Source organism: Diabrotica virgifera, chromosome 10 (genome assembly GCF_917563875.1).
Source record: "Diabrotica virgifera virgifera chromosome 10, PGI_DIABVI_V3a".
Taxonomy (NCBI): domain Eukaryota; kingdom Metazoa; phylum Arthropoda; class Insecta; order Coleoptera; family Chrysomelidae; genus Diabrotica; species Diabrotica virgifera.
Window position 1 is genome coordinate 112,371,360 of NC_065452.1, and position 22,496 is coordinate 112,393,855.

At 34.2% G+C, this 22,496-nt stretch overlaps 1 protein-coding gene across 5 annotated transcripts in view; it reads left to right on the forward strand.

Annotated features, from left to right (window-relative positions):
- Positions 1–22,496, forward strand: part of LOC114336843 (ELAV-like protein 3) — a 270,925-nt gene that overhangs the window by 186,493 nt on the left and 61,936 nt on the right. For 3 of the 5 annotated variants that reach the window (XM_028287227.2, XM_050663299.1, XM_050663301.1), the window contains 2 exons: positions 14,506–14,642; positions 21,478–21,631. In XM_028287227.2, coding sequence (XP_028143028.1) covers positions 14,506–14,642; positions 21,478–21,631 — 291 coding nt within the window. The remainder of the gene's footprint in view (positions 1–14,505; positions 14,643–21,477; positions 21,632–22,496) is intronic. The other 2 variants (XM_050663300.1, XM_050663303.1) reach the window with 1 other exon arrangement.

Consider the following 22,496-nt stretch of genomic DNA (forward strand, 5'->3'; position numbering starts at 1 on the left):
TATTCTTCTTTAGAGTGATCCATTTATATTCTTGTGCATTTTCCCCTCTCATTTATACTTGGTTTTTTCTTGATTTATCGTTAGGCCATATTTTCTATCTTCTTCTTCAAATTTTGTGAACATTTTTCGAAGTTCTATTCTTGAATGTGTTAAGGCACGTATCGACTGTGTTCGTGAACCTCTAGCGCTCCGCGTTCTCTGCAACTACTCCAATGGATACGGCATGCGCTCCTCTACATATAAACCGTCACCGATTGGAGCGCTGAGGCGGAGCGCGCACCGTTGCACGGTCCGGGAGCGCGAAGGTATCCACTATGTGGAGCAGTTGTAGGAGCGCGGAGCGCAAGAGGAGCGTGAACATAGTGGATACATGCCTTTAGAAACACCAAGTCATCTGCGAAATGTATGCACTATTGTGTTTTGTGCAGAATCGTGCCGCTTGTCCTAGATCATGGCGCCTTTAATGATTGTTTCTACAATATGTAGTACTAGGGTAAATAAGTCTTTTGTTGCTGTTTTAATCCTCTGTTGACGTTAAACTGTTTTGAAAAAATCACCGAGCCGCAAGCCCTTATCCCTTGCCGTACTGCTCCCCCATAGGCCGATCAGACGCCCGCATATTCCAGTCTAAGCGCCAGATTCATATTTAGAATTTTATACTGACGCGTTAGCTTTTTTTGTTTTTCCGATGACCTGGCTAGGGCTTGAACTCGCATACATCACGGCGAAGTGAAGTGCTGTTAGCCGCTCGTCGCACTGAGCTTTCCTATCCGATCGACTTAATTCGCTACCCTAAAAAAATATACTGGTCTGATTTTATGACACATGTATTTTCTATTAAATATATTGCGCCATTTCTGTGCGTGCCATAAAGCTAGACATTACGGCGTTGGCATAAAGTATGAAACTAAGTAAATATTGAAACAAAAAAGACGCGATTCATGAAGTATATGAAATACCCTTGCAAGTCGCATTATTTTCACTTATTTATAATGTAGATGGGACATTTTTAGTCCAACCAATGTTTGGTTTTGTGGCTATTTTGCAAGGACACGGAGTTCACTGATGATGGACTGATAAGTCCGAAAACGTTCGTTCTGAAGAATGAATGTACTTTTTGGATTTTTTAGAATTTTTAATATTGTTCTGAAGCTATTTCTTTGTGGCATTTATGTAATTAACTATTCTAATTGGGAAATAAGCCACAATTTAACTTGAAAAAATGATTTCATTGACGTTTCGATTTCTACCTCGGACGTCGTTTTATTATTTCATTAATATTTTGTATTTTGATAACGACGTCCGATGTGGCCGTCGAACTGTCAATAAAATAATTTTTTCAAGATAAATTGCGGCTTATTTCCCAATTAGAATAGTTAATTTAGAATTTTTATTCTTAATTAAATTTTATACCAACTACATAAGGGAGTTTTTACTTGACGTAAAAAGTTACTTAACTAAATGGTATACAGCCAACTCTCGGGAACCATCCCGTTTTGTTTTTATTTTTATTTTTTTATATTTTTTAGTACCTCAAAAACCGAATTTGTTAATTTTTCGGTGTGTTTCCTGCATTTCGGTTCCAAATTTTGGTGGGAGCTAAACGTGTGAGATGATATACAGAGTGAGTTTTATGTATGGAAACACTCAATTATCTCCGAAACGGCTTGCACGATTTTTATAGATTTTGGTGAGTAAAGGTTTTCTAAGGCGGCCGATATTACAGTAGTAATTACATTGTTGTCACATTTTCCGTTTTTCTGGAAATCTAATAAACTTTCTTATTTCAAACGAAATACCCTGTATATTTTTTCCGTTTTGAAGTCCTAAAGAAATACTGATTATTTTTCATGTTATATTCCCTATACCTAAATGCCATAATTTCGGAGTTATTGCTACATTAAAAAAAAATTAAACAAATTATAAAAATTAATTTCTTCGGCTCGGGTAAATAATACTTTGGTTCTTTGGATCATTGGAAACAAAAAAGATTTTTTATAATTTTTCTATAAAATTAATCGTTTCCGAGTTATAAACAATTTAAAACTGAAAAAAATCGAACAATGACGATTTTCAAGGTTCAAAAACACAAATAAAAATATAATTTTAGAAATTATGAAGTACCTAAATTCAAGCTCAGCCCTTTTTCTAAGAGCTCGCCATAAGAGTTTTGGGCAAGTTTTATTCTAAAACATCGCTTTTTAATTGGTTAATAAAGCGCATATGAGAGGGCGGGCGATCGGGCTAATAAAAAACAAGTTTAAATTACTTATCGGTATCTGATAAAATAAGACTTGAACTTGAATTTGGGTATTATGTAGTTTCAAAAATAATAATTTTTATTTGTTTTTGAACCTTGAAAATTGTCATTATTCGATTTTTTTTTTTTCAGTTATAAATTGTTTATAACTCGGAAACGACTAATTTTATAGAAAAATTACAAATAATCTTTTTTGTTCCCAATGGTCCAAAGAACCTAAAATAATATTTACCTGAGCCGAAAAAATTGATTTTTATAATTTGTTTAATTTTTTTTTAATAAATGTAGCAATAACTCCGAAATTATGGCATTTAGGTATAGGGAATATAACATGAAAAATAATCAGTATTACTTTAGAACTCCAAAACGCAAAAAATATACAGGGTATTATATTTGAAATAAGAAAGTTCATTAGATTTGCAGAAAAACGGAAAATCTGACAACAATGTAATTGCCACTATAATATCGGCCGCCTTAGAAAACCCTTACCCACCAAAATCTATAAAAATCGTGTAAGCCGTTTCCGAGATAATTGAGTATTTCCATACATAAAACTCACTCTGTATATAGAATCCCCTTGTTTACATCCCCAAAACTTTTATACTGCTAGATTATGTAACTATATAATTAAGACCTTTTTCATTGTTTAAACTGCTTTAGATTTATATTGGTATAAATAACAGGAATTCAAGTATATATTATTTTAGATGGTATTTAATGGAATATTTACAATTTACGATAAATTTACTAAGCAATCGTATTAATCTACAAATTTTTAGGATACACTGTCTATAATTAATATATCCATATATAAACATATATTTATATTGTCTCTAAATGACTAAATTGTAACTTTATTTTAAAATTATTTATAAACTATTTTTTCCTAGTTTTCTTTAATCCTATGTTGATAAAATTATATTAACATTTTTTTCATTTATTTGTTGATATTTAGCTTCAATATAATGCTAATAGTCCAGTGAAATTTAATTTAGTTAGTTGTAGGTTTATGAAAAGTGCAGCATAATATTTACAAATTTGATATATTTTAGGAACAAAGCCTATAGTTCTTTTGTAGAACTTGTATTATTTGTTTCTTTGAAAATGTTATTATTTTTTTGCTACCCCGTCATTATATTGGGAAAATGTATTTATTTATTTATTTAGCGTATGACGTACAATAAAAACACATAATTAAAAACACTCGAAAACGTTAAGTGGAGTACTACAACCTAACATCTAGGGCCGGTTGTTCGAACGCTAATCAAGAAGTTCATTATAATCAATCAGTTTATTGTAATCAATTTTCTCGATGGGAATCAAATCGATACATCAAAAATACATGTAAAACACTAATCATTCATTGATTGTAGGTAAAGCAGTAATTAAAATATAGCCGCAGCTTAATCAATGATTGTAGGTAAAGCAGTAATTAAAATATAGCCGCAGCTGTTAAATTATTAAAAATTGCTTATAATTATTATTATTGATTTGTAAGTAAAAACAAGAAATTAACATCAGAAAGAGTTTAATTATGGTTTAGTTTAGATTAAATCCAAAATAATAAAATAAATCAATCAACAATGTCAACATAACCTCAAAATGTGACATCTGTCAGAAGTACGCTTAATCAAATATAATTGTAATTAAATATTTGATAATGATCATTTTTAATTAGCGTTCGAACAACTGGTCCTTAATGTATTAATCTAAACTATTTTCGGTCGCATTCAGGAACTCATCAAAAACTTCAGGGAACGTCCTTCGGAGAGATTCTTTAACAATGTGACAGACAGTCTGTCGTTGCGCACCAGTCACACTCAGGAGTAATACTTTTCCACATATCGCTGCTTGTTCTTATTCTGTTCAGCGTTGTTCATGTGTTCAAAGCCTGGCGGTTTCTGATCGATACAGGCCATTTGGCGTACTTCCTGTGGTGAGTCGCTCTCCCATTGTCTTCTCTCTTCTTGGCGAGGCTGAAATGTTTCTGATGTAAGATAGCAAGATTGTCATGGTGGATGGGTAGTTACTGGTTAACCTGGATTTTTCTATATTATCTGAGAAGAGAATGACTTCTTCGTTGTTTCGGCGGTGGGATGTGAGTCAGAATGGGCACGCCAATATTTCACTTGTTCTAATTGTACCTGAGATCATTCTCATTGTCTGGTTTAATTGGGTGTCAACAATCTTCGTGTGTTTGCCATTGAGCAATACCGGGGAAGAATATATTCAGCTACCGAGTATAGAAGTCCCAAAGCGGATGATCTGAGTACGTATGTTGAGGAACCCCATGTGATGCCACATAGCTCTTGGATTATATTATTTCGCTTTTTTATTTTTGTTGCTGTTCTTTGTAGGTGTTCTTTAACATCAAGTTCTCTTAAGAGTTACTCCAAGATATTTTGGTGTTCAATTAGGAGTCAGTAGTCTGTTTTCAAAGTAAACGGTGAGTTATTTGTTGGCTTGTGCATTATTTAGATGGAAACAGCACATTTCGGTTTTCGTTGCATTTGGCAGTAGCTTTCATTTGCGGAAGTACTCTTCCATGATGTCAAGGTCATCCGTTAGTATTCTTTCTGTAACATCCATGTTATTATGTTTTGGTTCAATGGCCCAATCGTCATCATAGCCAAATTTCTGCCAAGTTATTCTAGGCAAGTCGCGATATTAAACAGTAAGGATACCAAGACAGATCCTTGCCGCAGTCCAATGCTGATCTTAATTTTTTTAGTTCTTAAAAGAACACTTTTAAAATTGCCCATCTGATCATTCACGGAAAGATCAAAAATAAACGTGGTCCTAGTAAAAGAAGAACATCATGGCTGAAAAATCTAAGACAATGGTATTCAAAATCGACTACAATTATTATTCAGAGCTGCCGTAAATAAAACCACGATAGCGAATATGATAGCCAACATGATATCCAACGATTGATAACGGTCATTGAATTAGAAGAAGAAGAAGTCGATATTACTGCGAGACAGAAAGAAACAAGAATGGGTGAGAAACGAAAGCGAAACAACAGACACTGGCGAACACGTAAAACTAAAATAGAAATGAGCTTGACATAACAAACATAACAAGATATGAAGATGTAACAAGGAGTAGGACAATGCAAAAAATTATGGTTGACAAATAAGATGTAGCGAAGGTATTAGAAAACTAGAGATCCAACGTGGAAAAATCAAACTGAAAACAATGATACAAAGAGATGAATGAAGAGGTATATTCCTAACATGAATAGATTATGGGCTATAGATAGACCGTTAAATATACACTAAGCATCAAAATTAACGCACCACCTTAAAAATGGGACGTTTTTGATGTCTCGTATTTCCTAAACCTGTCGTCCGATTTGAGTGATTTTTTTAGTATATTATAGCTTTATTCTTCAAGAATATCGATGTAATAATATTATTGCTAAACTGGTAAGTGTCATTGTATACCGGGTGTAACAATGATAGTGTGTTTTTTCTTCAAAGTTTGGAACACAGTGTGGAATATTCTAGCATATATAGAATATTTAAATTAAAACTCAACTATAGCCCTAGGCCTTCTTAACATTTTGCTTTTTGACTCATTCGCTTATGTATGATAATAAAAAAGTTAGGTACATTAACAACTAGCCATGTTATTCATCAATACAGGGTGTTTCTAAATAAGTTCGACAAACAAGGGGTAATTCTGCATGAAAAAATAATGACCGTTTGCTTTATAAACATATGTCCACAAATGCTTCGTTCCCGAGATACGGGATGTTGAATTTTTTCTTACAAACTGACGATTTATTTATTGCTCTAAAATCGGTTGAGATATGCAAATGAAATTTGATAGGTTTTAAGAGATAGTTATTGCTCATTTTTGACATACAACTAAGAATTTTTTATTCGCCATTGGCGTGCATACGGGATATATCTAAAATGTTTATACCCGTATGCACGCCAATGGTGAGTATAACATTCTTAATTGTATGTCAAAAAATGCGCAATAACTACCTCTTAAAACCTACCAGATTTGATTTGCATATCTCAACTGGTTTTAGAGCAATAAATAAATCGTCAGTTTGTAAGAAAAAATTCAACATCCCGTATCTCGGAAACGAAGCATTTGTGGACACATGTTTATCAAGCAAACGGTCATTATTTTTTCATACAAAATTATCCCTTAAGATTTTGTCGCACTTATTTAGAAACACCCTGTATTGATGAATAACATGGCTAGTTTTTAAAGTACCTAACTTTTTTATTATCAAACATAAACGAATGAATCAAAAAGCAAAATGTTAAGAAAGCCTAAGGCTATAGTTGAGTTTTAAATTATTACATCGATATTCTTGAATAATAAAGCTATAATATACTAAAAAAATCACTCAAATCGGACAGCAGGTTTAGGAAATACGAGACATAAAAAATGACCCATTTTTAAGGTGGTGCGTTAATTTTGATTCTCAGTTTATTGTGTAGTAACACACCTTCAGAAGCATATAAAAAGTGTCCCAAAATTCACAAAAGATTTGAATTTGCCGCCATTTGAGCAGTAGTGTTTGAAATAAAAAAACAGTTTGATAGCTTATAATTTAAGGTTAGTAAAAATGGAGCGTTACAAAAGAGAACAACGCATTTTCATTGTTAAACAATATTTTAAAAAATTTGGCGACCATAGTTCGAAAATTTCGTAGAAAATATGGTCGGAATATTGATTTAACTTCGTCAACTGTGAAGAGAATCATTGAAAATGCAGGAAGACTTGATCAATTGGTGATGCCAAATATTCTTCTAGTCGTCCAAAAAGAAGCAGCTCAAATGTATGTCAATAACGAAACAGTGCGTGGTAGAGAATGTTGGTAAAAGTCCAGGAACATCAATTGACCGTCGGGACAAGAATTGCAAATTTCAAGAAGCTCTCTAGCTAGAGCGTGTACTCACTGAAGATCTGCATCTCCATGCTTACAAAGTTCAATTGACACAAGAACTGAAACCTAATGATGATGCACGGCGAAGAGATTTCGTTGAATTGATTATTGTTCAGCAAGTGGATGCTGATTTTTCGATCATCTTAAGTGATGAAGAACATTTTCACCTTGATGGCTTTGTTAATATCAGAATTCTCCCTTAGATGGTGTGATTTAACACCATTGGATTTCCTTTTATGAGATTTTTTTAGTGAGTGCATGTGTGTCATAAATGCCACAATTATAGAACTATTTCTCTTATATCACATACTAGTAAAATAATGCTACATATATTCAATGAGAGACTAAAAAATACCTTCAAAGAGAAATTCCACATGAGCAAACTGGATTTACCAAAGGTAGAGGTATTCGAGAACACCTGTTGAATATAAGACAGATAATCGAAGAATCTAGAGAATTCAGTATTCCACTGTACATATGCTTTATAGATTATCGTAAGGCGTTCGACAGGGTCAAGTGGAGATACCTATGGAGAATACTAAAAGAAGTAGGCGTACCCCAACACCTTATTTCGCTTATAACTGAACTGAAGTATACGAACACACTACTGGATCAGTTAAAGTGCTTGACACACTTTCAAACGAATTTCATCCAGAACGGGATGTCAGACAGGGATGTATACTATCTCCACAATTATTCAATATATATGGAGAGCATATTATGAGAAGAGCACTTGAAGGATGGGAAAAAGGCATCTCAATAAATGGTCTAAAATAAACAACCTACGTTTCGCAGATGACACAGCCCTTTTTGCAAATAGTCAAGCAGAGCTGATTGATCTTATACAACTGGTTGAAAACGAAAGTCAAATATTTGGTGTGCAATTAAACATATCAAAGACAAAGATCATGATAGTGGATAGACTACATAACAATCATTCACACATAACAATTGATCGGTTTGAGGTTGTGAGCTCATATTTATATCTGGGATCATTAATCACAAACACAGGGTCACTACAGGAAGAAATAAAATGTAGATGTGATATAGCAAAAGTCGCAACTGCTTAATATTCCCAATACTGACCTACGGATGTGAATCTTGGACCCTGAGAAATTCGGAAAGAAGAAAGATAGACGCCACTGAAATGTTCTGTTGGAGACGAATGCTACGAATTCCTTGGACCGACCATAAAACAAATAATTCAATTTTAAGAGAGCTAAAAGTTAGCCAACGACTCTCCAGTAAAGTCCATCTCCAACAATTAAAATACTTTGGACATGTTATGAGAGCAAACACAGAAAACATGGAAAGACTTATTATACAAGGAAAGGTGGAATGCCGAAGATCACGAGGAAGATCCCCAACAAGATGGATCGATCAAATTACAGGAATATGCAAAAGACCTATGCATGAGTTACAAGAAATGAGCACAAACAGAGATCTTTGGAGACGGACAATACACGACATCATATCGACCACTACACTCCCTCCGGGGGGTCAGGATTGAAGAGAGAGAGTGTGTCATCAAAGCCGTGGAGGTCATTTGATTGATATGCTATACCATACATGACCCTATCATATTTACTTTCTTCTTCTCTTTCTTCAGCCTGTTTGCATCCACTCCTGGACAAAGGTCTCCTCATGAGTTCTCCATTCTTCTCTGCTTTTTGCTTTGATGTCGTGTAGCCATCGTTTTGATTAAACAGTAATGAGAGAAAATAAGAACTTAGTACTAATGCAATCCCAATGGTACATCAAATTTATTAGTCTCTCATATATTTGTCCTTACACTCTTTTTACATCTTTTTGATGCACGAGTATTTACTGTAGTTTACTCCATTGAGCAAGCAATAGTAAAGAGTTGGATGCTACAGCTCCCGGAGCGAACCATAGCCGGTGAGAGAAACCCTGTCTGCGTAAAGATTAGGTGGGTGTACGACCGACGAGAGCGTTTGACACCGGCCATGGTTCGCTCCGGAAGCTGTAGGTACTGTATTTCCGCTTTTGATCATTGTTGGTGGTTTTGTAGGGTTCGATCGTCGTTGTTAATATATACGGGTTATCATGTTACGGGTAAAGTTAGGTAAACGGGTAATCCTAGGATTACCCGGGTAAAGTACGAAGTACCCGCGAGGTATCGGTAATATCCGATAGTAAGTCCGAAATATAACTTAAATAGTTCAAATTTCGGGCTTTACTCGGGTAAAACACATTCTAGCTGCTGCCTCGTGGTTAAATGCTTAATTGGATATAGCTATATGTACTTACTATGATGTACTATGGTTTCTATAGTACACTACTTGTCATAGTAATGGCAAGGCCGTAACTGTTTGAAAAAATATCTTAATTTAAGAAAAAAAAAACGCATTTTACAAAAGTAAGGAAAGTAAGACTATAAATACTGCAGAAATAAAAATTAAAACATGACAAGCTGCTGTGGAATTTGGAGTTACAAATATTTCCGCCAGTTTTATGCATTTATTTTACCAAAACCTGGCGGGTACTTCGTACTTTACCTGGGTAATCCTAGAATTACCCGTTTATCTAACTTTACCTGTTGTAACCTAATGTATATTACATATTTCATACTGACGCACAATTATTTTAATATAAAAGCATCTTTAGAGCGGTAGTTTTACCAATTGCTTCCCCTTTTTATAATAAGAAAATATCCTTATACGGCTTATTTGTTTTATCGTAATGATTTTATGTAACAGCAAGTATTAAAATGAATAACAAAATAAAGCAATTCAAAATTTTATGCTGTAAATATTACTATTTTAGACTAAACAGAAAACTTTAATATGTATATTAAACAATGAAATATGTATGTAATTTATACAACTATCTTCAAACTTGTATGTTTTCCTTGTGTATGTAATCCTGGTCTATTCACTTCATATATTTAGTATTATGCTTCATTTATGTGTAGTCTTTTCACTTTTGCCTTTGCTTCTAGTTTTTTTTATTACTGCCTTTAATTCTTATTTGCTACTAGTTAGCACTACAATATTGTGAACGTATGCTAGACACTTTATGTTGGTATTTGAATCATGATCTCTAATTTCTTCTTTTCTTATGATCTCTTAATAATCATATTTAACAACAGAGATGATAGTAAGTCTCCTTTTAACACCCATTCATATTCCTTTTCAGTTTCTTTTCCATATATTATGTTGACTCTGTTTTTTTGACTCAGTTTTGTCATTTTTATCAACTTTTAACTAATTCATATTTTCTTTAGTGCCTTTATATATTTCTTTTCTTTTCACTCTGTCAAAAGTTTTCTTAAAATCAATAACTAGAAAATATGGTTTACTGTGCTACGTAAGGATATTAAAAGAGGAAATTAAAATAGCATAAAAAACAGCAAAAATGTCAAAGCAATAGGTCCAGACCAAATCCCAGTAGAACGCTTAAAATGCATAAATGATGAAACCTTAGAAATTATAGTAGACTTATTTACCACAGTGTAAAGATTCGGATACCGAAACCATAGTTATTCTCCACCTTTTGTGCTCCATATTTTGTGCTTTTGTGACTGCTGTGAATACAGAACAATATCATTAGTAAGTCATGTTCTTAAAATTATTCTTGAAGATATGAACATACATGGTCGTATAAATAAAAAACTGGAAGAAGGAATAGATAAGTCAGACATTCTAAAGACAAAAAACATAGATAAAAGGGACTTACGAATAATAACAAACCTTCTGGAGACAAAGAGCACAAATTGTAATAGATAACGAAACCAGTTCTAGTTGGCACAAGAATTCGAGCTAGAATCTCAAACGCGAAGAAGGATAGAAGTACCAAAACAACGCGCCTTAATATTGGACTCCTCAAAAATCCGCAAACGGTAGAAAGGTTTCAAAACTATATCGAAACTAACTGCATAATTAATGAGAATCTAACAATCAGCGAACAATGGGAAATTCTTAAAAGTAATATTAAAGACGCAGAAAATAATATTCTAGGGTCAGAAAAACCACCATCACGCAATGACTGGTTCGATGCTGAGTGTGATGAAATTGCAAGAAGAAAGAACGATGCATATAAACAGATGAAGCAAAGAATAACCCGAGAAAAACAACAAAAATATAAAGACCTTAGAAGAGAAGAGAAGTGCATTCATAGCAGAAAAAAAAAGAATTTATGAAAATAGAATACTGGATGAACTTGATGCATTAAAACAGGAAAATCAAACAAGAAAACTCTATAAAAACTCTGAATAATGAAAGAAAGGAATTTAAACCAAGGCTAAGACTATGTAAAGATAAGGAGGGACACATACTCAATACAAAAGAAGAAATATTGAAAAGGTGGGTGGAACACTATAAAGAACCACTTATCATCGAAGTAGAAGATCCAAATCAACCACCCCCAGGAGCAACCAACAATACACCATTAGAGCCTCCATTAATTCAAGAAGTACGGAATGCAATAAAACACCTAAAAAATAATAAATCTCCAGAAAGTGATGGTATATCCGTGGAACTTATTAAATATGGAGGTGCTACTCTGACTAATCAAATATATAAAATAATACTGAGAGCCTGGAATCAGGAACAAATCCCGGAAGAGTGGTGTGTTGGAATCGTTTGCCCGCTACACAAAAAGGGTGATCAATTGGAATGTAGAAATTATAGGGGAATAACCCTCCTTAATACAGCTTACAAAATATTTTCGAGTATCTTATATGGTCGCCTAAGTGCACGTTCAGAGGAGCTTCTTGGAGAATACCAAAGTGGTTTTAGACCTGGTCGATCAACAACAGACCAGATCTTTGTGCCAAGGCAAATACTGGAAAAAACCAATGAATTCAATATCGACACATACCATCTTTGCGTAGATTTTAAATCGGCCTATGATAGTGTCCTAAGGAATAAATTGTATGAAGCCATGGATGAATTCCACATCCCTGATAAACTGATAAGATTGGTTAAGGCTACAATGCGTAAAGTCATTTGCAAAGTCGAAATACAGGGCGAACAATCACAGGCGTTTGAAACGAATGTTGGACTGCGACAGGAAGATGCGCTGGCGTGTCTCCTTTTTAACATAGCTCTGGAAAAGGCGGCCAGAGATGACCGAATAGACAACAGAGGAAATATTTTTAATAAATCATCCCAAATTTTGGCATATGCAGATGACGTGGACCTAGTTGCCCGCACAACACGCAAACTAGAAGAAATGCATACCAACTTCTCAAATGACTCAAAAAAATGGGCCTGAAATTAAACGAGGAGAAAACTAAGATGATGGCATCAACACCCAACAAAAGAGCCAGAAACATCGGTCACCAATTCACTGTTGATAACTCTACCTTTGAAGTGGTGGACAAATTCACATACTTAGGCTCCCTGATCACCAAGGAGAACGTCATGACGGAAGAAATGAAGCGAAGGATAATCCTAGCGAACAAATGCTATTTTGGACTGAGTAGACATATTAGAAGCAGAAACTTAAGCCAAAAAAACAAAAATAACCATATACAAAACCCTTATACAACCAGTGTTGACATATGGATCGGAGACATGGACCATTTTCAAGGCAGATGAAAACATTCTGCTTATATTTGAAAGAAGGATCCTGAGAGGAATATTCGGTGGCATCTGTGAAAATGGTATTTGGAGGAGGAGGTACAACTACGAGGTATACCACAGATATAAACATATATTTGGTGGTAAAGACGTAGTATCTCTTATAAGAATAGCAAGACTAAGATGGGCAGGACATCTAGCAAGATCACAGCATAACAACCTTCCTAGAAGAATCCTTATGTCACAACCTGTGGAAAGTAGAAATAGGGGTAGGCCAAAACTTAGATGGAAGGATGGTGTAGATGAGGATGGGAGAAAAATAGGCGCAGCAAACTGGCAACGGTTGCAATGGATAGGACTGACTGGCGTAATAGACTTGGACAGGTCGAGGCTCTTTCATAGGGCTGTAGCACCATTGATGATGAACGAAACCAGTTCAGAAGTTGAAATCAAGAGAATCGGCAGGGGCAGGACTGTATTATATTTCCATTACTATTCAATGGATATAGTGAATCCATTTTTGAAGTAGCATTACTATCTGAAAGTGAAGGAATAATAATTAATGAAAGAACTATTAACAACATAAGATATGCAGATGACACCGTGATTATGTCGAGCTCTGCTGAACAACTCCAACTACTACTAAACAAAACAAACAGTTTATGTGAAAAATATGGACTAAAAAAGATATATAAAAGAGACAATATATTATATAACCAATAAAACAAATATACAAATAAACATACATTTGGGAAATGTACCGATACAGTAGAGTTAATAAATAAAAATACCTACAAACCTGAATTTCAGGAAATAATGATCAAACAATGGAAACAAGGGCCAGGATAGAAATAACCAGAAATGCGTTTGTAAAAATGAAAACAATTCTGCAAATTTAGATTAGAACTTAAAGTAAAAGCTCTGAGATGTTACGTATTTTTGATAGTACAATATGGACTTGAAAGCAGGACATTAAGCAAGAACACATAAATATGCTACAGTCATTTGAAATGTGATGTTACAGGAGGATGCTTAGAACAGCATGGGCACAAAAGAAAACGAACACAGAAGTGTTATGAGAAATTTACAAAGAATACGGAATCATAAACACGATAAAAATAATAAAGTTACAAAATCTGGAACACGTAATGAGGGGACAGCGATATCAAATGCTAAGTCGTATAATACAGGGGAAAATAACAGGAGGAAGGAGTGTAGGAAGAAGGAGAGTGTAATGGTTGAAAAATTTAAGGGTCTGGTTTAAATACAAGTTCTACAGAACTTTTCAAAGGAGCGATAGATAGAGCAAAGATAGTGATATGATATCCAATAATTGCTACGTCTAGTCTTAAACTATAGGTACTGATATTCTATCCGTATCGATCTTTCTTGTTGTATAGTTAATCTGGAAAAATAATTAATTTAATTTCTGGAAATCCTCATAGATTCAGTGTATAACTTATTTAAAATATTAAACAAGTATGTTGAGCAAGTATAGCGAATTTTTGGTAATTTTGTGAAATATTATCTGCTGTAGCTATTACATGTGGTGTATTTAACTGACCTTTATTTACATTAGTTATTAAACTAGATTATTTTAAGCTTAAAATATAAATTAAAGAACTTACTAATAGGAACAATTTCACTGGACATGATTGAGTTAACAATTTTTTTGGGCTTGCAAATTTTCTAATAGTTTCATTTTAGTATTAACGCCCTAACATTAGTTTCTTTTTCGTTTTCGTTATTAACATTTGTTTTTTTTTTGGAACTTTTTATTTCTGCAGTTCCCGGGGTTATGACTAGTCCATTGCTTACAGGGCAATCCTTGGGCTATGGATTTGTGAATTACCACCGACCAGAAGATGCGGAGAAGGCCATCAACACACTAAATGGGCTTCGATTACAAAATAAGACGATAAAGGTAAGGTTCTTATACAACAATTAATAAAAAATGTCACAGTAATATTTAGCACTTAGCCTTTTACCCTTCTGGGTTGATCACCTTCAAGTGGGCGCGCTGTCGTAAATATTACGACAAAAATTCGTGCAGATCCCCCGCTCATATCTCACGGTTTAGCGCGTTGAGTTTCTGCGGTTTTGAGGTTCAGTTTGTTCCTTAACTAACAACGTATCGGGTGCATTCACAGATGTTTGATATCGACAAAATTTCCTGAAAAATGGATCCTGACACTAAATAGGCTCTGGATATACTTGATTACCATGAAACCAAATATGGAGTGGACACTATAGACAAGATGTGTGCCGATTCGTCCTCTAGGATAACAAAGAGATGGCCGTGTGTAATTTTTTACAGTCTGATAAATATTGCCGGCATAAATGCTCAAATCTTGTACAAATTGGCATGTCCAGCCGAGGTTCCTAAATATCGAAGAGTTTTCCTGAAAAATTTGGCATTTAGCCTAATGAACGAGCATCTGATCTTCAGACCAGCCCTCAGAAATTTACATCAAGAAATAAGTGCTTTCATCAAGGTGACTTAATGGTCAAGGGGTTGAACCCACCGAAGTAGAACAAAATAGAAACCCTCTAAAGCTCGGTGTATACCGGGAATGTATAATGGAGAAGAGAAGATCCTCAGCTTCAATGAAATGTTGCCGTTGTCAGTCATTTACATGCAAGGAACATGCTGTCATTGAGGTGATTGGCAATTATTGTAAGGATGAGAATGTTGATTCTGATCAATAGTCAGATCCTTTTAAAATACTGTATTTTTAAAGCGTTTTTGACTTTTTTGGAAACAAAAATAAAAAATATTAGTTTAAAATATCGTAAATTACAAATTTTTTGTATCCTTGTATAACAATTTCACAACGTTAATTTAAAGTAAACATTATTTACAAAAAGACGTAAAATTTACGACACGCGCTCGATCATGTGAAAATAAAGGAGGCGCCCGCTGGAAGGTTAATTTATTATCCGAATGTACTTTTAACATCATCATGTGGGACAAACATAGTGGAAGCGGTTTCCGCTTACGGGCAAACCTCGCGAATCTGAGCGGTTGTCGCGCGCGTGAATGGTAACACAGTGAAGACTGGTACAAGCGAGAAAAATGATTCAAATTTGTCAGTTACGTCTATAACTTATAGCAAAATTTCGTCTTCTGATGACGATATGATTGCTTTTGATTCTGTTTTAACTAAACTGAAAAGAAAAAAAGTTGGTATACATTTTCTTAGTCGCGAGAGAATAATTTATGGAGAATATCATCATCTATTTCAAAACTTAAAATAAGATAATGAAAGAAAGTGAAATATCGTTCTTCCTCGTGTCCCAAATAGGGGGTCTTTCAAAAACGGCAGCAATCAATGCATCCTTATTCATTGTACAAACATTAAACCCGCGCGATAAAAAGCGGAAATAAACCAATTTCTTATTCGAGTAAAAGCGACAAGGCGGGTTAAAGCGGTGTGCCCGCGCCAACCTGCTATAACTATGTATTACGTGTACATTTAAAAACGTGCATTCGTTTCGAAAACGGATAAAAGAGGGTCCGTGCGGATTGACCGTAAGCGGGAACCGCTTCCACTGTGTTCGTGTACTTAAGAATAACGATAATTATTGTGGACGTTTTTCATTTTATGGCCATAAAAATTTTAGTATCTTTCTGGTGTTTTTAAGATCTTAATTATTCTTGAAATAGTTTTTACTTCGAGAAATGCTTCGTTTTTATTCAAGTTCTTGCGTTATATTTCCCTTTTTTTCTTATTTCTTCTTTTGACGAAGATTCCTTCTTTCAAAATTATCTCGTATGTGTTAGCTTCTATTGCATAGTACATGCTTACTTTACTGATAACTATCATTTTTGTTGTATTCATTGACCATCTGTTTTGTCTGTTAATATTAAAGTTTTAGCTCTTATTTTCCTGAGGAGTTGGATTAATTTGGTTCATTTTTATACATACATATCTCTATTTCTGGTTTATTCATATTTTTTACTTTCCCATAGGATATATTTATATCGTACTGTGGTTTATCCTTTTTGTCTTTTTATGTTTTTATAGAAAAATGCAAAGCTTTTGTGGCCCTCTATAACTCTCAGTGTTACATTGTATAGGTTCCTTTTTGTTTGTGTGTAGTTTTTGTTTTCTGTATTATTTATTTTACATTTTATTGTATTCATTACAGGTATGGGTGTGTCCTTTTAACTGATCCGACATCCACTATTTCCATAGTTTTATTCTTGTTTACTAATAATTGTTTTTCAACTTTTGGTATTATCTTTTGCTTAGTTTCTTTTTGTCGGGAATTTCTCTTACACTGGCGGCAAAAAATTTAGGTCACTAGATGAATTATACACGTTTGATGCCTCGAGTTTCCTAAACCTGTTGTCCAATTTGAGTGATTTTTTTAGTATGTTATAGCTTTATTATTTAAGAATCTTAATGTGTTAATATTGTTGCTAGATAGGTAAATGGCATTTTATACCGGGTGTAACAATCAAACTGTATTTTTTTCTTAAAGTTCGGAACACTCTGTGGAATATTATAGCATAGATCAAATATTGAAATTAAAACTCAATTGTAGTCTTAGGCTTTTTTAACATTTTCTTTTGTTTCATTTGCTTATATTGGATAATAAAAAAGTTAGGTACTTTAACAACTAGCCATGTTCTTCATCAATACAGGGTGTTTCTAAATAAGTGCGACAAACTTTAAGGGGTAATTCTGCATAAAAAATAATGACGGTTTGCTTTATAAACATACGTCCACATATGCTTCGTTTCTGAGATACAGGATGTTGAATTATTTCTTACAAACTGACAGTTTATTTGTAGCTCTAAAACCGGTTGAGATATGCAAATAAAATTTGGTAAGTTTTAAGAGGTAGCTTTTGCGCATTTTTTGACATACAAATAAGAATTTTATATTCACCATTGGCGTGCATACGGGTATAAATATTTTAGATATATCCCGTACGCACGCCAATGGTGAATATAAAATTCTTAATTGTATGTCAAAAATGCGCAATAAGTACCTCTTAAAACCTACCAAATTTCAATTGCATATCTCAATCGGTTTTAGAGCAACAAATAAACCGTCAGTTGGTAAGAAAAAATTCAACATCCCGTACCTCGGAAATTAAGCATTTGTGGACATATGTTTATAAAGCAAACGCTCATTATTTTTTCATGTAGAATTACCCCTTAAAGTTTGTCGCCCTTATTTAGAAACACCCTCTATTGATGAAGAACATGGCTAGTTGTTAAAGTACCTAACTTTTTTATTATCCAACATAAGCAAGTGAATCAAAGAAGAGAATGTTAAGAAAGCCATAGGCTACAATTGAGTTTTAATTTCAATATTTTGTCTATGCTATAATATTCCACAGAGTGTTCCGAACTTTAAGGGAAAACACAGTATGATTGTTACACCCGGTATAAAATGACATTTACCTGTCTAGCAACAATTTTACACATTGAAATTCTTAAATAATAAAGCTATAACATACTAAAAAATCACTCAAATCGGACAACAGGTTTAGGAAATTCGAGGCATCAAACGTGTATAATTCATCTAGTGACCTAAATTTTTTGCCCGCCAGTGTATATTTGTTGCATTCTTATAACTGAATAACTACTTTTCTATGTTATGATTTCCAGTTTCCTGATGAATTTGTCTTCATGAATTTAATACTATATCCAATTATTCTGTGAATTGGTTCATAGGTAATCATTTATTTAAACGTATTAAACTGATATTGATTAGAAAATGTTGTTGATATTAAATTTATATTGTTATTATCTACTAAGGTAGGATAATCACGTTTTGCTATGAATTATTCGACATCACTTTCTGTACTTGAAATTGAACTCTCCACTGTTTACGTTTTAAATAAAAAATTATGAATGCATTTAACAACAAGAAGGTCATCTGTATAAACGTTAACTTGTGGCTAGTAGAAAAAATTGTAATCCTGGTATTAGGTATATTAAAAAAAGAGCAACCTGTGGATATAGTCATGGATATTTCGTCCCCTAATGCGATTGTATCTTTCTTTGCTAGAAAGTACATCAAGTGAATCCTGACACTCAAAATCTGTCCATTGGGTTTGATGTTTACATCATAAAGACTCATATTCTGAACCAAGATACTACTCATGGCTCTCTTTATCTTCTTATCGGACAGAAGTGTATAGTGACAGTGGCCATTTAACACAAAAGAATTCATAATAGTGAACTTGGTAAACTAGATATTTTCCATAAAAACAGCCCTAAACAATGAAAGAAATAGTTATTAAGGGGGGGGGGGGGGGGTTAACATTTCAAGCACATTTTTGTGAATTTTTTTGAAACAATGGTAGAATTATATTACTATTTTATTGGAAATTTTGGAAATTGGAAGTTTTATCTTTAAATTAGAGAAACATATTCAGTTAAATTCAAAGAATATTAAAAAAAATATGAGGCGCTCGGGGGAGTGCCGACAGAAGTGAAAACTTCTGGCGAACCAAACGAAGCGAACTTCAAGAACACCCTCTATTCTCCATTACTCCTCCAACCTTTATAACTTCGCTCGAACTAAAGCCGCGTTTACACGATGACAGTTGGCGAGACAATTGTCAGAAGACAACTGACTGGCATGAAATCATTGTCTTCGTCTAAACACTTCAGGCCAATTGCCTTGCCAACTGCCCTCACAATTGGCCCAAAATTCAGTTGTCTCCGGGAGTAGCCTGAGGACAATGAGCGAATGAGCTGCGCCCAGTGAGCCCCCCACCACTCGAAATCTCAATTGTCGCGACAATTGGCGCCGTGTGAACGGTGTAGGCCGGTAAAGCTGATTTAACATTAGTTTTAAGTCGTCACCGGACACAACAGATGACAAGCAGTCGGCCATGTTTTAGCTGTCTACTGCCATGGCAATAGCTGGCCCCGTACAAAAATCTTCTCGTTCAACTGGACTGGCCTCCAACAATCCGCAACCTTCTTCTTCAGGTTCCTTCTCCTATTGGAGGTTGGAAATCATCATCGTTATTTTAATTAAAATTAAAATCCACAACCACGTGATGACAATTGACAATGACAATTGTCTCGCCAATTGTCATCGTGTAAACGCGGCTTTATACGCGATTTAACTTATAGTATATAGATTACTAATATCTTGCCGTAGCGATGACGGTCGCGAGTTCAATGCTTTTTCCCCATTAAAAAAGAAGTGCTATACCTATATTATATACGCGTTGCGTACGTCCTATGCTATTTATTTATACATACCCATAATATATGTATATATAAGTACAACATTTATTTCGGCGAAGCGATGACGGTGGCGAATTCAATGCTTTTTACCCATCCAAAAAGTGCACAACATCCCTAAAGAAGTTTTCACTTCAAAAACTTATTTCGCCGAAGCGATGATGCTTATTCCCCATTCAAAAAGTGCACAACGTCCGTAAAAAAGTTTTCACTTCAAAAATTCCAAGGGAAAATATTGAAAAATAAGCCAACGGCGGCAAATTTTTACTGACACCTCAAAAAAATGGATTTTGCGGTGGACATCAGAACTAGTCATTGAATCATGTGTATAATAACAGCAAATTTAAGATTTTATTAGCTTATGAGTTTTTCGGGGTAACGCTGTCGAGTTTTTTAGTTTTAACGATTTTTGAGTTTTTGGTGTCACTCGGAAGTCAAAATAACGAAATTTTCTGTAAAAATAGGGTAAAAATCAACATATAAGCATAAAAGAAAGAATATCTCGACTATGCAAAATTTCAGGTGGATCGCTCAAGCAGTTTTTGAATTACAATGTCCACCGCCTTTGAAAAAGGAGTTTTAAGAAAAACGCTTTTAAAGTTTTAACAACTTTTATTTTCAATTTCTTTTTTGTCTGTCAAATCGTAAAGTGATGCATACGGAATGTGTTTTTGAATGGCGGAGTAGTTTACACAAGAGAAGGGAAACATATTTATCTCGTTTCTCACTACGCTCAACCGTGCTGACAAGAAGGTGCTGCAAAACTAGTGCAAGGTAGGGGTATTCAACATGCTGTGTTTCCAGTAATTTTTCTCCGATAAATCTAAAATTTTTAGAGAGTATTCTTGAAGATATGTACTTTCACTTAAAATAATAAATTAAATCGAAAATTTCAAAATTTTCAAACCATACCCCTCCCCCGCCCCCCCTTAATTATAATATTTACTTACATGTTTCTTGCTAAGATATACCCAGTGGCGGATCCAAGGGGTGTCACGGGGGTCATGACCAATCATCACCCCTATCCAATAATCTAAAAAAAACCGAGAGCTCTCAAATAAAAAAGAAAAGAAATTTTAGGTCCATCCAAAAATAATTGTAAACCCACTTATCCTAGGAGTAGTAAGACTAAGTGACCTTGCATCAGAGAAAAGTAATTAAATCACCCTCAAGATCCATGACCCCCCGAAAAAAAATCTGGATCCGCCACTGGATATGCCTTGGCTATAATGTGGAACGAATGTGTCTTTACTAGATCTATAACTCGGACATGTTAGAGTGAAAAGTGTCTAAAGGCACGTATCCATTACGGTGGTGCTTCGTGTAGCTGCTCCACATAGTCGATACGTTTTACGTTGGTGCTCCCGCTTGGCGCTCACCCTCGGCGATCCAATCGGTAGCGGTTTATATGTAGAGGAGCGCATGCCGTATCCATTGGAGCAGTTACACTGAGCACCAACGTAATGTATACTTGCCTTCATATTCTCTTTGGTTGAAGAATCACTGTGATCACTAATGTATGTGTATACACTTCTAGGTCTCTTATGCCCGGCCAAGCTCAGAAGCAATCAAGGGAGCAAATTTATACGTATCAGGACTACCAAAAAACATGACTCAACAAGATTTGGAATCCCTATTCAGTCCTTTTGGTAGAATTATAACATCGCGCATCCTTTGCGATAATATCACAGGTAAGGCTCCATATTTTTTGTTTATTTTCACTGGTTTGTTTATACAAATTTAGGGTGACTTATAAATACGTATTAAAAGGTATATTTGTTAAATTCAATTATACGCCAGGGGAAATAATGCAAAAATATACCATGTTCGGGACACTTGAGCAGCCAGGTTGCAAATGGGTTTTTTGGGTACTATATACCTAATACATTATAAATACAAAAATGCCTGTTACAGATCTGACGAGAATTTTAGTTATTATCAAATAAGGGTCAAAAATGGCAGTTTTTTCGTTTAAATCGCAACAGGTAAAATTAGGGTAATTAAATATCTTATTTATAGTATTCTTCTTCTAGTAGATGAGCCAAGGTTTAAAATGGCAATTTTTGAATTTTGGTCCGATCATTTGTTGCTTCGGAAATTGCAAAATAAGACTAAAATTTCTAAAATAAAAAATTTGCTACAACTTTTGCGACAATGATCTTAAGGCTTTCATATTGCATGAAAAATTGAGTCAAACAGTCCATATTATAATGTACAAAAAATTTTAATACGATTCGTCAATTAGTTTAAATTTTATTCAATTTGTTTACCCCAAAGAGTTTTTTTTCGCAATGTTATTGTTCAGAAAATAATAATATAGAATTCTGGAAACCACATGAAAAAAGAATAGTCATATTTTCAATGTATTTTAAAAAATCATTAAAAAGTCATTTTTATCACTCCGAAAACATTTTACTAAAGTAAAGTCATTTTTGGCTTATAAACAATTTGAATAACTGTTAAGATTGACTGTAAGCTAAACCTACGATGGGATTTGAAAAGCTGGTATTTTTACACAAATTGAAAAAAACTTTTCGCCTAGGTTAATTACGGTCA